The 15,806-nt window shown below is 39.5% G+C and overlaps 1 protein-coding gene across 2 annotated transcripts in view; it reads left to right on the top strand.

Annotated features, from left to right (window-relative positions):
- The first annotated feature begins 1,377 nt into the window (after positions 1–1,377).
- LOC124170823 overlaps positions 1,378–15,806 on the top strand; it is a 69,561-nt gene continuing 55,132 nt past the window's right edge. Inside the window, exon 1 of one of the 2 annotated variants that reach the window (XM_046549800.1) lies at positions 1,378–1,452. In XM_046549800.1, coding sequence (XP_046405756.1) covers positions 1,401–1,452 — 52 coding nt within the window. In that variant the 5' untranslated portion in view covers positions 1,378–1,400. The remainder of the gene's footprint in view (positions 1,453–15,806) is intronic. The other variant, XM_046549801.1, reaches the window with a different exon arrangement.

Raw genomic sequence — 15,806 nt, 5'->3', positions numbered from 1 at the left:
CAGAGAACATGCGACGGCATATCTTACTTCCTAAATATTGCTATTGTTTCCTAAAAAATGTTTTAAAATATGAAAAAAAAATTATCGATGAAAAAAATAATAATCGATTCCGGCAAGATTGTCCTCATCCCAAGAATACAGTTAACGCCGTCGGATCCCACCATGACTTTTAATTTGACTCGCAGACAATTTCCCATTAAGATTTCCCATGCGATGACTATTTACAAGGCTCAGGGTCGGACATTGCAAAGAGCTGGCTTATTCCTGCCTGACCCTATATTCTCTCATGGCCAACTTTATGTAGCATTCTCTAGGGTAAGATATTTTCAAAATATTTTTGTAAATATTAAGGAAAACGCTAAACAAGTATTAACAGAGGATAGTGTAATTACTTCCAATGTTGTGTTTTAAGAGGTCCTCTGACCTCAATTTGTACATGACCATTCCAATTAAATTTGTACATAAGAGCCTGCCTTTTTTTCTACATTTTAAAATTAGAAACGCGCCTATCCCTCAGTGGACCTTCATTGAAAAGAGCGGGGGAAGCCCGCTGGGAGCGGGCGCATCACGCTCGTTTATCTTAAAATTCCACAGCGCTTATCCTGGTGGGTATTCCATACCCCCACGCACCCCGGTATTAGCTGCGCCCGGCCCCTGATGCAGGCCACAAGGGGAGGACAGTGATGGAGATGAAAAGCCAGATGCAAGACCTACAGAGCCTACAAGCACTTTCAGAATGGCCGCCTCAAAAACTCAATTTAATGAGTTGATGAAATTGATAAAGAGCACGAACTCAAGTCCAGAGATGGAGAGTAAATAATGATTGCTCCTGGGAATAAAGTTTTTTTTCAATATGCTTTCTGCAGTACTTGGCACAAATTATTATAGGAAAATGGCCCCCAGGACATCATTACTGAATAAGGCCAGAGAGGTCAAGGAGTTATTCATCCCAGAATTTTTGAGCGGAGCAGTCTACAGTGAAAGCCTTGAATGATCACCCCCTTCCCGAAAAAATTTCTGGCTACGACCTCGTGACAGGAAGTTTATTTCTACTCATATTTTTAACTTCCTTGCTTAAGGAATTTCTTCAGTAAAGTTATCCAAAGCAGCAGAGGTAATCTCACGAGTAATTCGTCAGCATGTAATTATTCAAAGTCTCAATGACCAATGCCACGATGAATTTCTTTCTCAGGCTCTGGAATAGCCATCGATGGACGTCCTCGCGGAAACAATGAGCGGACACAGATTTCCCGACAAAGGGAAGCATTTCGTCCGACTGAAAATGCCGGGCAACAGGCAAACGTCATCCGCCTCGCCCCTCCCCTCCGCCAGGCGATGAAAGTGTCGGCTGGAAGCCCATGCCGGGTCAGTTGCTCGCTAGCACCTGAGCAGTGCACGAGATGTTTGGAGTTTCCGCAACCGCCGCGCAGAGAGCGCTGACGCCCTTGATCGGTGAGTTCCTGAATCACGCGCTCATTTTTACACCGATATTTAGAATAACAGTGATTGTGAGCCAAAAGGATGATGTGCCTTGATTTGATAGTATTATACTAAATATTATGCTATTTCGATTGCTTCATCCGCCAAATTTAAGTTTTCCCCGGGTGTGGGTCCTTAATTCAATTTTGACTGCATGTCGAATGATTTCTCTTTACCATGCATAGGCGCGCATCTAAAACAATATAATTATGAACCCCGAATCATTTTGTGTGATTTATTTGCCTTTTCCGATTGAAGTACTCTCTTAAAGCTGAAACGCTCAGAAACGATTTTCAGAAGCCTAAAGAGATAAATTTATGAATCATATTTCTGAAAATAGAAATGCGTTTATGCCGCAAGTTAGCTTATAAAGAGAAACGCTATTTTCTACGAAACCCAAGTCACAAGACATGTTTCTCTTTGACCATTTTAAAGGTTTGATGGCTCCGTGCGAGCATTCTCCAAATGATCTTAAAGCTGGATCATTTAAGGTTTTGTGGTGGGGAAGTGATCCATTACCGAATACTAGCGTAGCGTAACGGAGACCATAAGTGAAGCTAGATGCGCGGTCCTTAAAAGCTAGATAGAGTTCATATACAACCGAAAAATGTAACTGCAACACTATATTGAGATTTTGACTCGTGTTCTCCATGGCATCCCTGACTGGATCTAACTTTTATCGTCCCGCGCTTTACATTACATGGCAAGATTTCTTCTCGAAGTAATTAGCTCGAATTGAACTTCCTCTACATATTTACGCGCCAAAAGTTTCGTTGTGCCAGAGGGAAATAAAACGTCTGGCTCTGACACGGCATCAACTATCTATATAGATGCATATGTGTGTGCAATAAAAGATACCACCGTTTCAATGGGGAATTTGCGTTTTATTTTCTGGATCGGTCCGTATTTGCCAAAATAATCATTAAATGCAATTAAAGTATTCGATATATATTATATATTTATAAATTCAATATATATTCAATGTCCGCAGAAAACTTAAAGAGTGTCCAATTTGCGGTGAATTCAGGGGGAACGATCAGGTTTTAGTAAAATACGTTCATAAATATCATGAGAAATATTTGTGAAAATTGGAACTGTGAATGCGAAATAATACAGGGTTGAGAATATCAATCAATTATTAGATATTATAAGGTATTAATCATTCAATTAATTGCAAAGAGCCTATTATTTCATATTGAGCAGATAAGAAAAAAATGCTCAGAAGTTAGTTTTGATTACTGCGCAGACATTGCTCTTTGAAACTTAGCTGGTTTCTGTCAGTCTAATTTTTTAACAAGGCAAGATTTTAGCACTATAAGCCAACGGAAACTACTTCTCATGCAAACATGCTCGAAACCGCATCGGTTAGGGCATTTGAAAAGTGAAGGAGCTTGACCTCCACGAGAGCAGAGTTTCGCAAATAAGAAAGGGGCGTGGGATTTTCTTTTCTCACAGCTCAGAATGCCTTTCGCCCATTACGCTTCCTTTCTAAAGTTTTCATTGAGGGATGTGGTTATTCGAAAATATATTCTCTCCCGTGACTGGGGTGGCGAGATCGAAATTTTCCAAAGCAAGACATTTGAAGAAAGAAAGCAGGAACGTTTGAAAAAAGTCTGACAGTACATCAAAATCCGGGTAGTTTTAGGTGAGATGTGGTTTCCGTGGAACTTGCAAGATATCTTTCATCCATGATGTTAAAATGCGTTAAAATAGCTAACAACTACAAAAACTATGCACAGCGGAAATGTATACAATTTAAGTGTATTATTTTTCATTATTCACCGGAAGTTTCCTCGGCAGATTTTTTGGTTGCAATATTTGCATGAAAAGTGATTTCGTTTCTAACCTTTTCACCTTCACCTCGTATATAGCGCGCTTAAATCCTTTCTAGGGGGGGGGGGGGTATTAAATATTGCGATTTGCAACGTAGTCAGACGATCACAACTCCCACGCACTGGACAGGAGCAAACTTCCCATGCGGGACTCGAACCCGTGATCTTCGTTTTAGTAGGCGAGGACATTAGCCCGCCGCTACCTGTACCTGTGTACAGAAAGGGCCCAAATCAATGATAGGGGAGACTGGGGTGACGGCGGTCACTATGATTTCTCGTAAAGTGGACGACGCAGAGTCAAACTGATTGGTGCTGTCAACTCGCAACAGTTTATGGATATACTTCTGAAGTGCTCGCCCTCATGCCAACAGTGAATTGCCTATTGTGTAAGAAAGACTAATTTGACGTTTCGCCTTACAAGAAAGACAATAATTTAATCCACTATCTGCTCTCGCCGTTTAGTTTTCAAAGAACGAGAGTGATATCGCAATAACAAGGTAAACCAGATTGTTCCATCACGTAGCATTTTATTAAGGTTTTAAGCACTGATATTTATTTTGTTAGCCGTTGAATGAAAACATGCAGCTGGGGTAATGGCAGTCGCTTTGGCAACTGACCGGCATTACGCCATTAGTATTCATATTTTTTATCCTATGCTTCAGCAGCCCAGAAAATAATAAGGAAAACAAATAAAGCTAGTAGTGTGTTACAGAGATCTTCGATAAAAATATAAGAAAACGGCTGCTATTGCGTAAAGAAAAACACAAAAAGAAAAGCAAAATAAATTGAGAAGGAAATTCTTTGAATCTGACTCAGACACTTCTACTGATGAGAAAAAGACTTGTGAAGACGAATCAGAAAGTGAGTTACTTTAACGGAAACGGATTTTTAAAAGTCTCTTTCTATTGCGAAGACACCGGAAAAGATGGAGATATGTGGCAACGGTGCACTACTTGTTCATTATGGGCACATCAAGAATGTTCTAGATGGAACACTCCTGAGAGGTATTTATGCGACATGCGCTCCGGAATGTAAAATTAACTTGAGCGTCTAAAAGATCATCAACTTATGTAAGCATATTGGCAGTGACCTTAAAATTTTCAGCCCTTTTGTACCATGGTAAGATATTTTTTAATCATTGACTTCATATTATGTCCAGACTTCCATTTAATTTTTGTAATTTCTTAAATGCGGAATTATCTAATATGATAAACATAAATATTTCAGTTTAACGTACCTATGTCATCGAAAATCCTCACATTTCTTATTTTATAACCATGTAGTAGAACGTGACATTGCCGACTACCATTACCCCAGGGAAGGAGTAATACCAGTCGAAGCTGATTTTGCAATATTTTTAATTTTATCAATGGCTAAGGCTAATTAGGGCTCAATTGAGGCCTGCAATAGGTAAAATATACTATATGTAAGCGATTCCACACGATTGCGTTCCAAATCAAAAGCCAAGTGAAGCTTTATACTCATTTTCCCTTGGGTGACCGTCATTACCCCGGTCTCCCCTACTTGGAACAGACTAAGAAGTGGAATTTATCTGAACACCAAACCAGATGTGAGTTTTGCGGCTGATAGTGGCAGAGGCCATAACTCACATTTTAGCATCCAGCAAATTCCTTTTAGATAGCATATTTTTCACAAAGTGACAGAGGCTAAACAAAAATGCTACTCTCGGGTATTATTTTAGTTACTGTATTTCAGCATACGGTTCATTTAACTGCATAAGGCAGAAAGTCGGACATTTTGGCTTTATGGTTAAATACTTAAATTAAATAATTATCACACTGCAAGAAGAAGAAATCAAAACATTGCCTGCGGGCATCTGGTCACCCAGACTGTGACTATTTAGCCATGTCATCCTATTTAAAGAGACACCCAATGTCAACAAACCCAGAATTTAACTCTCACTCACAATAAGAGCTAAACTTGACAAAGGTCGACGAGTTTTTCATTTCATGACCACCTTGCGGCTATTTATTCCTCGGAGAAGTTAAAGCAGTGCTATTAACCCATTACAATCCAATTTTGCTTCCAAGCAACATCAAAAATGTATTAACTTTCAGCTCTATTTCGTAAATATCTAAACTGCGTATTATTTGGTGATAGAAAGTTTAATGACGTAATATTTAGCTGCCATGCTAATCATGATTGAGTGCAAATTTTTTAGCTTTCAAAATGAAGAACCTTGACATTTTATTTCTCCCCGAAGTAGTTCTGGGTTAGAAACGGTTAGCTGGAGATATGTTAGTTGAATATGGGATAGGACTGATTCTGCGCACTGAAATAACTTCCTTCCTCGATTCTCAGGGATATAGACTTTTATACAAACTTGCTGGCATAAAATTCAATATCCCTGTTCCTAAGGATTTTTGTCGCGGTAAATAAACAGATGAATACAGATTAATACAGACGTACTTCGATGTTTTTAAGCGTAATTACTCATTTTTAGCGTATTTTTAAAATTAAGTTAAAATAAACTGCTCCCTTTCATTTACAAATTGTTAAATACACAAACGGATGAAGTTCGCCATGAAAAAATATTTGACTTAGCCGGGATATAAAAATATTTTTTCATGGCGAACTTCCACAGTTGGTGTATTTAACTTTGCACCCGTGCGCGTGAGTGCGCACAAAGTCACTTGTTCCTACAGCGCTTACAAATTGTTAGCCTATACCATTGCATTTTAGTTGCATATTCAAGGTAAAACGATCCTGATGTAATTTTAAGTAAATGAAGAAAATTTAGCAAGGTTAGAATGTTATTGCTTTTGCGCGCGAGCACATTATTTATGTTAAATATTTTCCGCCGAAGGTTTCGATAATGTGGCAATCACTATTTATAATAGAATATTTATTTTTCACAATTATTCCCATCATTTTATAATTATGACAGCATTTATTTCCAGAGGCATTCCGAGTGCCTTCATTTAATTCTTATTAGTTCACTAGTGTTATGAACGTAAGGAAATAAAACTTTGTAAGGTTACTGTTATTTAATTATGGGCACGACCCGCGTTTCGTAACTTGGTTACATCGTCAGGTTATATGCCCATAATCAAATAACAGTGAACCTTACAAAGTTTTATTTCCTTACTTCCAATATGGAGAGGTTTCACAAAGTAAAGCCTGAAGTTAATGGTGTTATGAAAATTTGGCCATGCAATATCGATTTTTTTGTAGCCGCATCGCAAATTTTATGTACGAGCCTTCATATATTCATTCGTCTGTGTGTTCTCCTGGTGTGAAAACGTGAAAGAATTGGAAGTATTAAGGAAAGTGCGCAGAGAAATTCCACACCTGTTATTAAAAGACAAGAGGCGACTAACCAAACCTTTGTGTCGCAAGTTCCACTAAAACCGTCAGCGCAAACAAGACACTACGAAGTAATACAATTCGTATGGTATTTTCATATGCAAACAATGCTCACATGCCCTAAACCTGGAGGATTAGCGGCATCGGAAACGGATTCAGTCCGAGTCGATCGGGAACCTATCCTACGCTCCTCTTCCGTGCGTTTCACACATACTATCGGAAAGCGTTCCGTTTTTGGTATGATGTCAATAGTCATCCTAAACGGGAAACGATAAAACGTCATAGTTTTCAAGAGACAAGTGAGCAGCGAAAACAACCTTCCGCCAGGTTTGACACTTCACAAGGGAGGCGAGAGGTATATACGGACATACATAAGTGCTAATGGATAGATTGCCACATAATTGACGTTGTTGCGGGGTAAAATTAGTTTAGAATTGCCCGTCTGTAGTTTTTTTTAATGTAATCACCTATCGTTTTGAGCAAATTACGGGAATGAAGGTAAATTTTTAAGGAGTTTGTTCTTTCATTCTCGTGAAAGCATAGTTGATTGTTAAGTTCGTGTATCATAAGAACTAAACTACAGATGGTCGCGAAATCCATCCTTTTCCCAACAGCATATGGTTTACTTTCTTAGTTATTTAACCAAATTTTCATTGTGTATCTCATTTCAATATGAATATTGACCATCATAAATTATGTTATGGCCTCCATGATATTCCGTAAACATCTTACAAATTTTCCGCAAAAATGAAGGTACGCTGAAAGGAAATACAGTGAAATTAGGTTGAATGGTGTCCATTATTATCAATGGCTCGAGTTATGTAGCTTAAAATAACGCAAAATAATGAGGTTAGATTTTTACCTGTTTTTCACGTACTCGGTTATTTTTATGACACTATTTTATTTGGTACGAAAATGACAAACAGTTACTATTGTTACTGCTTTAAATATATCTTCTAATTATATTTCATCGTGCGAAAATTCAACAGAGAAAAAAATCGCCTTCATTGGGTTACAAACACGTGAACATATGTATGCAGGCGAGTGCTTTAACCAATTGCGCCACAGTCACTTCTTCAGGCCACTTTACACGGGGCACGGAATTGGCCACGTTAGAGCTGCATTTATTTCTAAAATGGCGTGGAATTGCGCGAATGCATGAACGAAATTAGAACAGGGGCTATTTTGCCGTCTCGCATCCATGCATTCTCGCATATGTTCTAGCAATTCACCGCTTTACACGACGCAATTTTGATTGCTCCTTCACACGTACGTCAGATTGCGCAATTCCGTGTACCGTGTAAAACGGCCTTTACGTACGTACTGAAATTTGTAGATTATAGCTGACAAGATGGTGTGACGGTGACTCCGTATAGTTTTTACCGTGGCTATTCCGATTGGCGTAGTCAGGGGGGGGGTCCGGACCCCCCCGAAATATAAAAACACAATTATTCCCCTTCATAAAAGAAAACAAAATATTGAAAAATTAGGAATTTACAAGATGTTTATTTAACAAATTAAGTATTTTCGATTATGAAAAGTGTTAAAATTAGTTTAAAACCCATTTCTTATCGTTAGTGCCCGGTTTCAAAAAAATTCCCCCTGGTTTTGGACTCCCTCCCGAACTAAATTCCTGGCTACGCCGCTGGCTATCCCCGTTATGCTTGAACTAATATTTCATATTAAAACGATTATTTACGATGTAAACTATTGAATCAACTGCTTTAGGTACATAACCACGTCTAATTACGATGTAACTACAATGCCAAGTCACTCACACAATCATATCAAGCTAGAGAAATTGTTATAATTTCAAACCCACGGACACGTTTCTAATGCATAATTGCTAACTACATATTTGTAAGTCATTACGCCATGCATTCCAACTTGTTACACGTTCTTTTTGCCAAATAACTCGTCCAAATAACATGCAAACAAACTTGCGCCGAGAGTGATACAGTCTGCGTATTTATTGTCTAATTTACACGATAATTAAATTCACTTACACCTAATATACTCAATCAGAACATCCACATATATCAGCACTCATGAAATAAAGTGGTATTATTTTATCAGAGCCAAATATTTAATAAGAAACAGCATCATAACAGATCACCACTCGCAACCGGAATGACTTTCGGCACCTCTAGCTTGAGTCGATAGGAAGCAAGTTTGAAACGCACGGATTGCCTCGCTGATAGTAAGTGACGTAGAATCCGCGTCAAGTCTCCCGATCCGCTCGGAAAGGGAGACCCTGAAACACCCTCCTGATTTTTCTCAAAACTAAAGCAGCAAAATTTCGTCCACGGTCGGAATGACTGAAGGAGTCGTAGTAAAACGAGGAACGCCAAAAGTCGCGATAGAAAATCAAGTGTCATTTTACAGAGAATTATACAAAGGAATCTGAAACATTCCAGAAATGTTCACAACCTTATTGGTGTCTTGTTCCTTTCCTTTACGTAAAGGGTCTGTGACGCTCTTACCCATGGTATAACAACATATATATTTTGTACACGAAGGAAACATAAAGACGGAAAAATTTGAATAAGGGGAGAATAAAGAGGGGCGAGTGACACTGGTATTTTGTGGCCTCATTCATAAATCACCTAGATTATTCGGCAGCAGAGTACTGGGACAGCAAATTCTGTTCTTCAGTGGACACTTTTCCTAGGTATGATTCGCTGCGTGAACAATAAGAGCACGGGGCACTCTGGCCCAGGTCGGCGATCGCCGAGGGCCCCGAGCTAAGGGGTCGCTCAGCCTCCTCTGGATTTTCGATGGTACCCTCATCACTCTATGACGGAGTTGTGTAGGGAACTGCATAAAGCTCGCGGACATCATAAAGCGACCGGCATGCGCTGGGGCGCCGATCGCGTCTCTTCTCCCTCTCCTGTCCCACGCTTAGGCCAAATACGACGACGAGTCCTTGTGAATCTCCCTCGTGAGATGAGACCACGGTGGCCACCACAACTGCAACCGTGTATATATCAGTACATTTTTGGGGACTACTACGGATCAATTGTCAAGCCATTTTTTCCCTCGTCGATAACCCAATTCATTCATCGAGGAAAAATGTCAGATTATATGTCAGATATTTGGGTGTAGTTAATCATCTCACTTGTCTGAGTTTTTGACTTAGGGGTATCTATTACCTTGGGACTCATTGTCAATGCCACGGACGGGAAGTAGGGAAGGAAGCGATACTGGAAGGGGGGAGTTGCACACGCACAGAACAAATATTCTCTATTTTTCCGTACACAGATCGCGAAATCCTGAGTAGTTGAGTGAATGCTGGTTTGGTTAGTGAGAGAGTGTCATCCTCTTGGAAGTGCTGCATTGAAATGCGTTTAAAAAAGCTGTGCGCAGGAAAGAAACGAGAAGAAGAAAAAACTCTATTATGTTAATAATATTTCAAAAACTTGACTGTTTGGCTGTGAAAGAAGAGTGGTTCCGGTACCGATTTAATATACAATGAGAGTTTAGATACAGATTCAGAAAATTTGGAATATTCATATTCATTTGAATCGTTTAAAAAATACCGTTTTATGACGCGCTTTGAGTCAACCAGCCGTGCGATTCCTTCTTCCCTTCAAAATCACGCTTACTTTTTTAGCTTTTTTGTACGCTTCGTTTCTATTTTCAATCATTGCGACAAACACTAATAAAGTAAAGAAACGATGTACTATTGCAAAACCTGCAGTTATACGCCTGATACCAGAGGCGAATCTAAGTAAGAACCAATGGGGGAGGGGGGAACAAGGAGTCTGGAGAATTCCCCTTGCCCAAGTGAGGTTCGGGGAGATATTTGTGATTTTCAAGACTAAAAAACGGCGGTTTTTAGCTAATTTTTGGATAAAGACAGACACTACTGTGCACATGTAGTAGGTCATTTTGTTAGTAAAAGTTTTGCGGTGGTCATCTACATCTACATACTACCCTGCAAGCTGCCTCAATAGGCGTGTGGCGGGGAATGTCAGGACACACGCCGTATTCATATAAAAAGGCAATGTTCTAACGAAATTATACCTAGCATTTATTAAAATCCTGCGCCTATCCGTTCGCCTTAATATCTCTCCTATTTTGTCGTTTGTGTCGTGCCTGGAAATGCAGTGGAATTCTAATAAGATGATCTGCGAGTCTCTCTTAAAGATATCCATTCTCAATTGCTCAAGCTACCTAAGCCGAGCGCGCAGCCTCCGAGTCACTAGCGGCTCCCAACCCAATAGGGTAGTTTCCTTCATCAAAGAAAACGAAAGGCATTGATTGCGATTCGTTACCCACTATTAGGCATTCATAATATACAAATTATTTGGTTTTACAAATTCCAGTTTAGACGAATGGCAATGGTCAATTTTAACAGCATTTGAAAAAGGCCAGATTGCCGCCCATACGATGCCACTCCACGTGACGCCACAGGGACCTGGGGCCGTATTCTGTAACTCCAAACCGATCGGTGCGGCACCGATTCGTCGGGTGCGACGTCACACCGACTCCCGGTAAGAAGTCGTGCGATTCTGTACGAACCCGATCGGTGCGGCACCGACGTGAGGGCGAGAGATCGTCGGTAGCCGTACCGACAGCAAAAAGGTGTCGGTACGGCCACCGACAAGTGGGTTTCATCAACTCCCCGGTGCGCATTGTACGTTTTATTTTGTTTTTATCTCATCACCGAGTAAATAATGAGGTTTTCTGCAATGTTATCTTTTTCTGCCCCTTCGAATAGGCCTCTATAATTCACTGTGTCATCATCTATATTGATTACCTTGACAGAAATATAAGATATTGGTTAATAAACATGAGGTTTGCTAACATATAGTGACTGTCTCCCATTTATGTTACCACTTTCAATCGCTTGTGATAGGATTTTTTTCCTCTCTATCATCATTTATTTGCTCCTTTGACATAAAAAAGATATTTTTGATTAAATATGAGTTTTGCCGCAATGTTATCACTTTATCTCACTCTGAATAGGCAACTATTATATCACTCAATCATCATGATGATCATTTGGCGTTTCTCTCGGCATAGAAATAAGATCTTTTTATTTAAGTATGAAGTTTGCCACAACGGTATCAGTTTCTTTCATCTGTAACAGGCAACTATATTTCATTTTATCGTCAGCCATTGATTCCCTTGACGATGAAAGAAGATATTTGTTAATAAGTATGAGGTTTACCGCAATATTATCATTTTCTCTCATTTGGTATGCGCAACTTAAACATATGTATTTCACCCAATCACAATTTCTTTACTTCCTCGTCATTACACTTCTTTTAATTACACCCAGTTCCATATTTTTATAACAATTTCCTAACTTGTTCCTCTAATATGACATTTACATTTGCTTTTGAATCCTACGTTCACGTTCCATGGTATGTTATTTTCGTCTGCTACGGTGCCAATGGCATAACCTTCCGTTGATAACATTTAGACGGAACTTACTTAATGACAGCTATATTACCAAATCATGAATAAATAGCAATATACGGAACCAATATTTAAAAAAAGAAACTACGATCTCAAGGATAGTTTCAATAATTCATTTCAGCAACAACAATCTCCATCACATACAAACTTTATTGTGATGTTGTAATATTGTTTCCTTCGATTCTGTATGTACAGCATTACTACCACACATTATATAAGCATTGTTAACAACTTATTCAATATCGTTTATCTTAATCTAGCAATAAGTCGTAATTTCCGCAAATAAAAAGATTGAGAATGACGACAACAAACTGTGCCAATGAGTCTTCACTTGATTTTACCCTTCTTTCATTGGTGGAGACACGTTAGATGACTTCTAACTTCGGATATATTCGGATTTTCCCTGTTTGAGAAGGAGGGGGAACCGTACCGAATGGTTTGATACCGACGACCATACTGAATCGCTGAATTAGCCGTCGTCGGTATGGAAACCGTCGTCGGTACGGAATGATGTGCTGTCGGTGGGCTGGGAAGGGAAACCGACCGGTGCGGTACCGACGAAATACAGAATACGGCCCCTGATTTCTATACGAGTAGATCGGAGTTTTACATCGTCTGAGATTACTAATGCATGCATGAGGCACAGAGCTCAGGGAAACATGTCATAATAATCACCTATTAAAACTGCCTACGGTTGGAAAATTTCCTTCGTTTGATAAGGTATTAATAATCCTTAATTAAGCCAAGCGCTACCTGCTAGCATCCTGCGTCGTATCAGCGCTCAAAGCCTCGCCCCAAGGTCACCTCACTTGTGGCAGCGGGAACCTGAACGACGTCACACGGAGTTTCCCCATCATTCATACTTAGCCGTCGCGTTTTCGCGCGCTTGAAAATTTTCACTTTTCATTTAATCGCGAAAAATTGATATCGTCATTTAAAAATCTAAAAGCGTGAATTACGTACTCCAGGAGTAATAATCTTTCCATTTAGGCAATACAAAAATAATGGGAAACCACCCAATTCGTTTAACATCTGTGTAACGCTTTCTGTACGCCTGTGGCAGTTTTTGGTGAATCACGAATCTTGATAGGCTGGAAGGAATGAGGCCTTCAAGAAGAAGGACTCCACAGAAACCTCTGCTGTATATCTTAAAACTATCTCTGAAATAAAATGATCCAGAAAAGGTAGGATATTGATCTCTTGGAATATGCTCCAGTATTTTCTGCGAGCGTGTTGCTCCTGTTTCTTTGACGCATGCATGTTCTCTGTGTTGATATTTCAAAACCCAGCTCATCTGCCGCTTGAAGGGAGTTTGTGCAGACTGTTGAATTCAAGTTCGGCTTCGCGTCAAATATCAGCAATATTTAAAGAACGTCTATACTTAAGAGTTAACCTTAATTGCTAATTTGTATTTATTACCTTAAGTTTGTAGAAGTTAGTAGTGAGTATTAACATAGAGTAAGTATACATATAGAGAATAAGTAAGTATATATATAGAGAATATACTTACTCTATGGTATTAACTAAGTTGTAATTATTTTTATTGTGAGTATTTTTATGAGTCCCTGAACACATAATCACCTAAACGAAAGCACAAAATATAATTGAATTATTGATAGGGATATTAATATAGATCGAATAATTAATATTTTTGCAGTTACTGGTAAAAAGAATTATCCACAGCTTCTCTGATGTAACTATCAAAAGAAATAAAAATTGTAAAATTGTATCTTAATATATTTCCTGTTATTTTCTTCTCTATCCGACAATTTTAATTGGTCAGCTGATTTATATGGACGAAACAAATTGTTAAACATTGAACATTATCCTTAAAAAAGGTCGTTAAACATTATCCTTAAAAAAAGATCTTGTGATATGTTTGTTCATTCAGGCTTAAATTTCTCTACGAAATAAGTACCTCAATTTTTGCTTAAGTTTGTATCTACACTTTAAAACAATAACCAACTACTATGGATAATAGCTACGCTCTTAAGACTATATCTAAATGCTTTGAAAAAATTAATTAGATAATTGACAACAACCGAAAGTTTTTATCTGGCCCCAAAATGTGCTCATTTTTAACTTTCACTTTTTGAAATGGTTATTCGAAAAGGTTATTTTAGAGGTTTATTAAATTTCAAGGCATTCTCAAGGGGCAAATTCACTTAATAGATAATAGAACCATAATATATATTCTATAAAGTTCTCAATTTTCATAGTATTTTTTTCTTGCGAAATTTTATTTTTTTAATTTTATCTCGTCCGAATCTTCCGCTGAGGGGAGCCCCCATCATTAGCCCCAGCCGAGGGACCCCAATCACCCCAGACCGCCCCTGAATAAGAGGTCGAAATGAATCTTGAATATAGCCTTAATAACGCGTACTATCTCTTAGCATGCGAGGCGCGATATCTTGCATATTTGTATGCCTAAGCTTCCCATAAACAAACTCCAATTCGAAATCGTCGGCGCACTGCCGCCTTCACGCGAGTTTTTCTGCGACGACGCAGCGAACTGGAGACGTGACGTCATCAATTCTCAAAGACGGGCTCTGATTGGCTCGCTAGCCGCGGCGTCAACGCAACGCCAAGCTGTGAAGGGTGAGTGGTGAGTGGTGACACACCCTAAGCGGTGAGTGTCGGCGGAGCATTTAAACTGCGCTCGGCACAAAATGTACGAATTTTGCCGTGTTAAAGGCAAATTTGCGTAAAAATATCATAAACGTCCAGTCATCGCATCTATGTCGCATTTATTTGCGCTCATCGCATTTATCGCATTTGCGATTTTCACGCATCTCTAATCGTAGGGTATAGGTAGGTGTATAAATTTATAACATCAATATGAAATTATCATTCTCTCCTTGATTTGTGGACGGCATTTGTCCTTCACGCATCGACTTACTGAAGATTGCGTTACTGCCAAAAAAATTTCTTTCTCTACGTTTCTTTGATATCTTCCCTCGTGAACCGTAATGCAACGAGAACTTTAAAATATAAAACATTTAAGAGCGGATATTTCAAACAATCGGTATGTAATCGATGACACTTCTTAAATTTCTTTTATAACTCCTTAGGTGCGCAATGTTATTTCGTATGGCCCGTGTTATGATCGCCTCCTAGGCAGGCCATAATTATACGGCCTTTAGGCCTTAGCTACCACGCGACTTACGGCCTTTCGCTTAGAGGAGTATCGCTCGAAGCCATAAGTTAGTCCCGAGGCCTAAGTTATGGTCGATTTCGACTTATGGCCCGGCCATACGATTAGTGGAATAACCCTACAGGTGCACAATATGTGGACTTGACTCGTGGATGTGGCAACATCAATCCATTGCTTTGAGTTGAGGGAGCGGCAGAAGCACGTGAGACGATTTCATTTTCTAGCATGCCCAGATGGCCGTGCGATTCCCACCGGGAATGACACAGATTCTTCCCAACGACGAGGAAACGCAAAGCGAAGGCACGCGTGAAGACAACTACTCCCGATGTTTGAAAGAAAGCATCACCCATTCGTTTCATGCGTGAAGCGTATTTCATACGACTCGTACTTGGTCACATTTCTCCGCGGCGAGTCTGACTTTGGAGCCAGTGGAGTTCGCGGAGGGAATATAAAGGGAACCTTCTCATTCCCACGTGGTCACATCGAGACCTCAGTATTGATTGTACGCTCGTGATCAACGGTCTGACGCATACTCCATGCCAAGCGGGGATGGCAATAGAAACGAAAGTCAAAGCCAGTAAAATGTC

The sequence above is a fragment of the Ischnura elegans genome, chromosome X (genome assembly GCF_921293095.1).
Source record: "Ischnura elegans chromosome X, ioIscEleg1.1, whole genome shotgun sequence".
Lineage (NCBI taxonomy): Eukaryota > Metazoa > Arthropoda > Insecta > Odonata > Coenagrionidae > Ischnura > Ischnura elegans.
The sequence above is the reverse complement of the archived record's forward strand: the minus strand, read 5'-3'. Positions and strand labels throughout refer to the sequence as shown.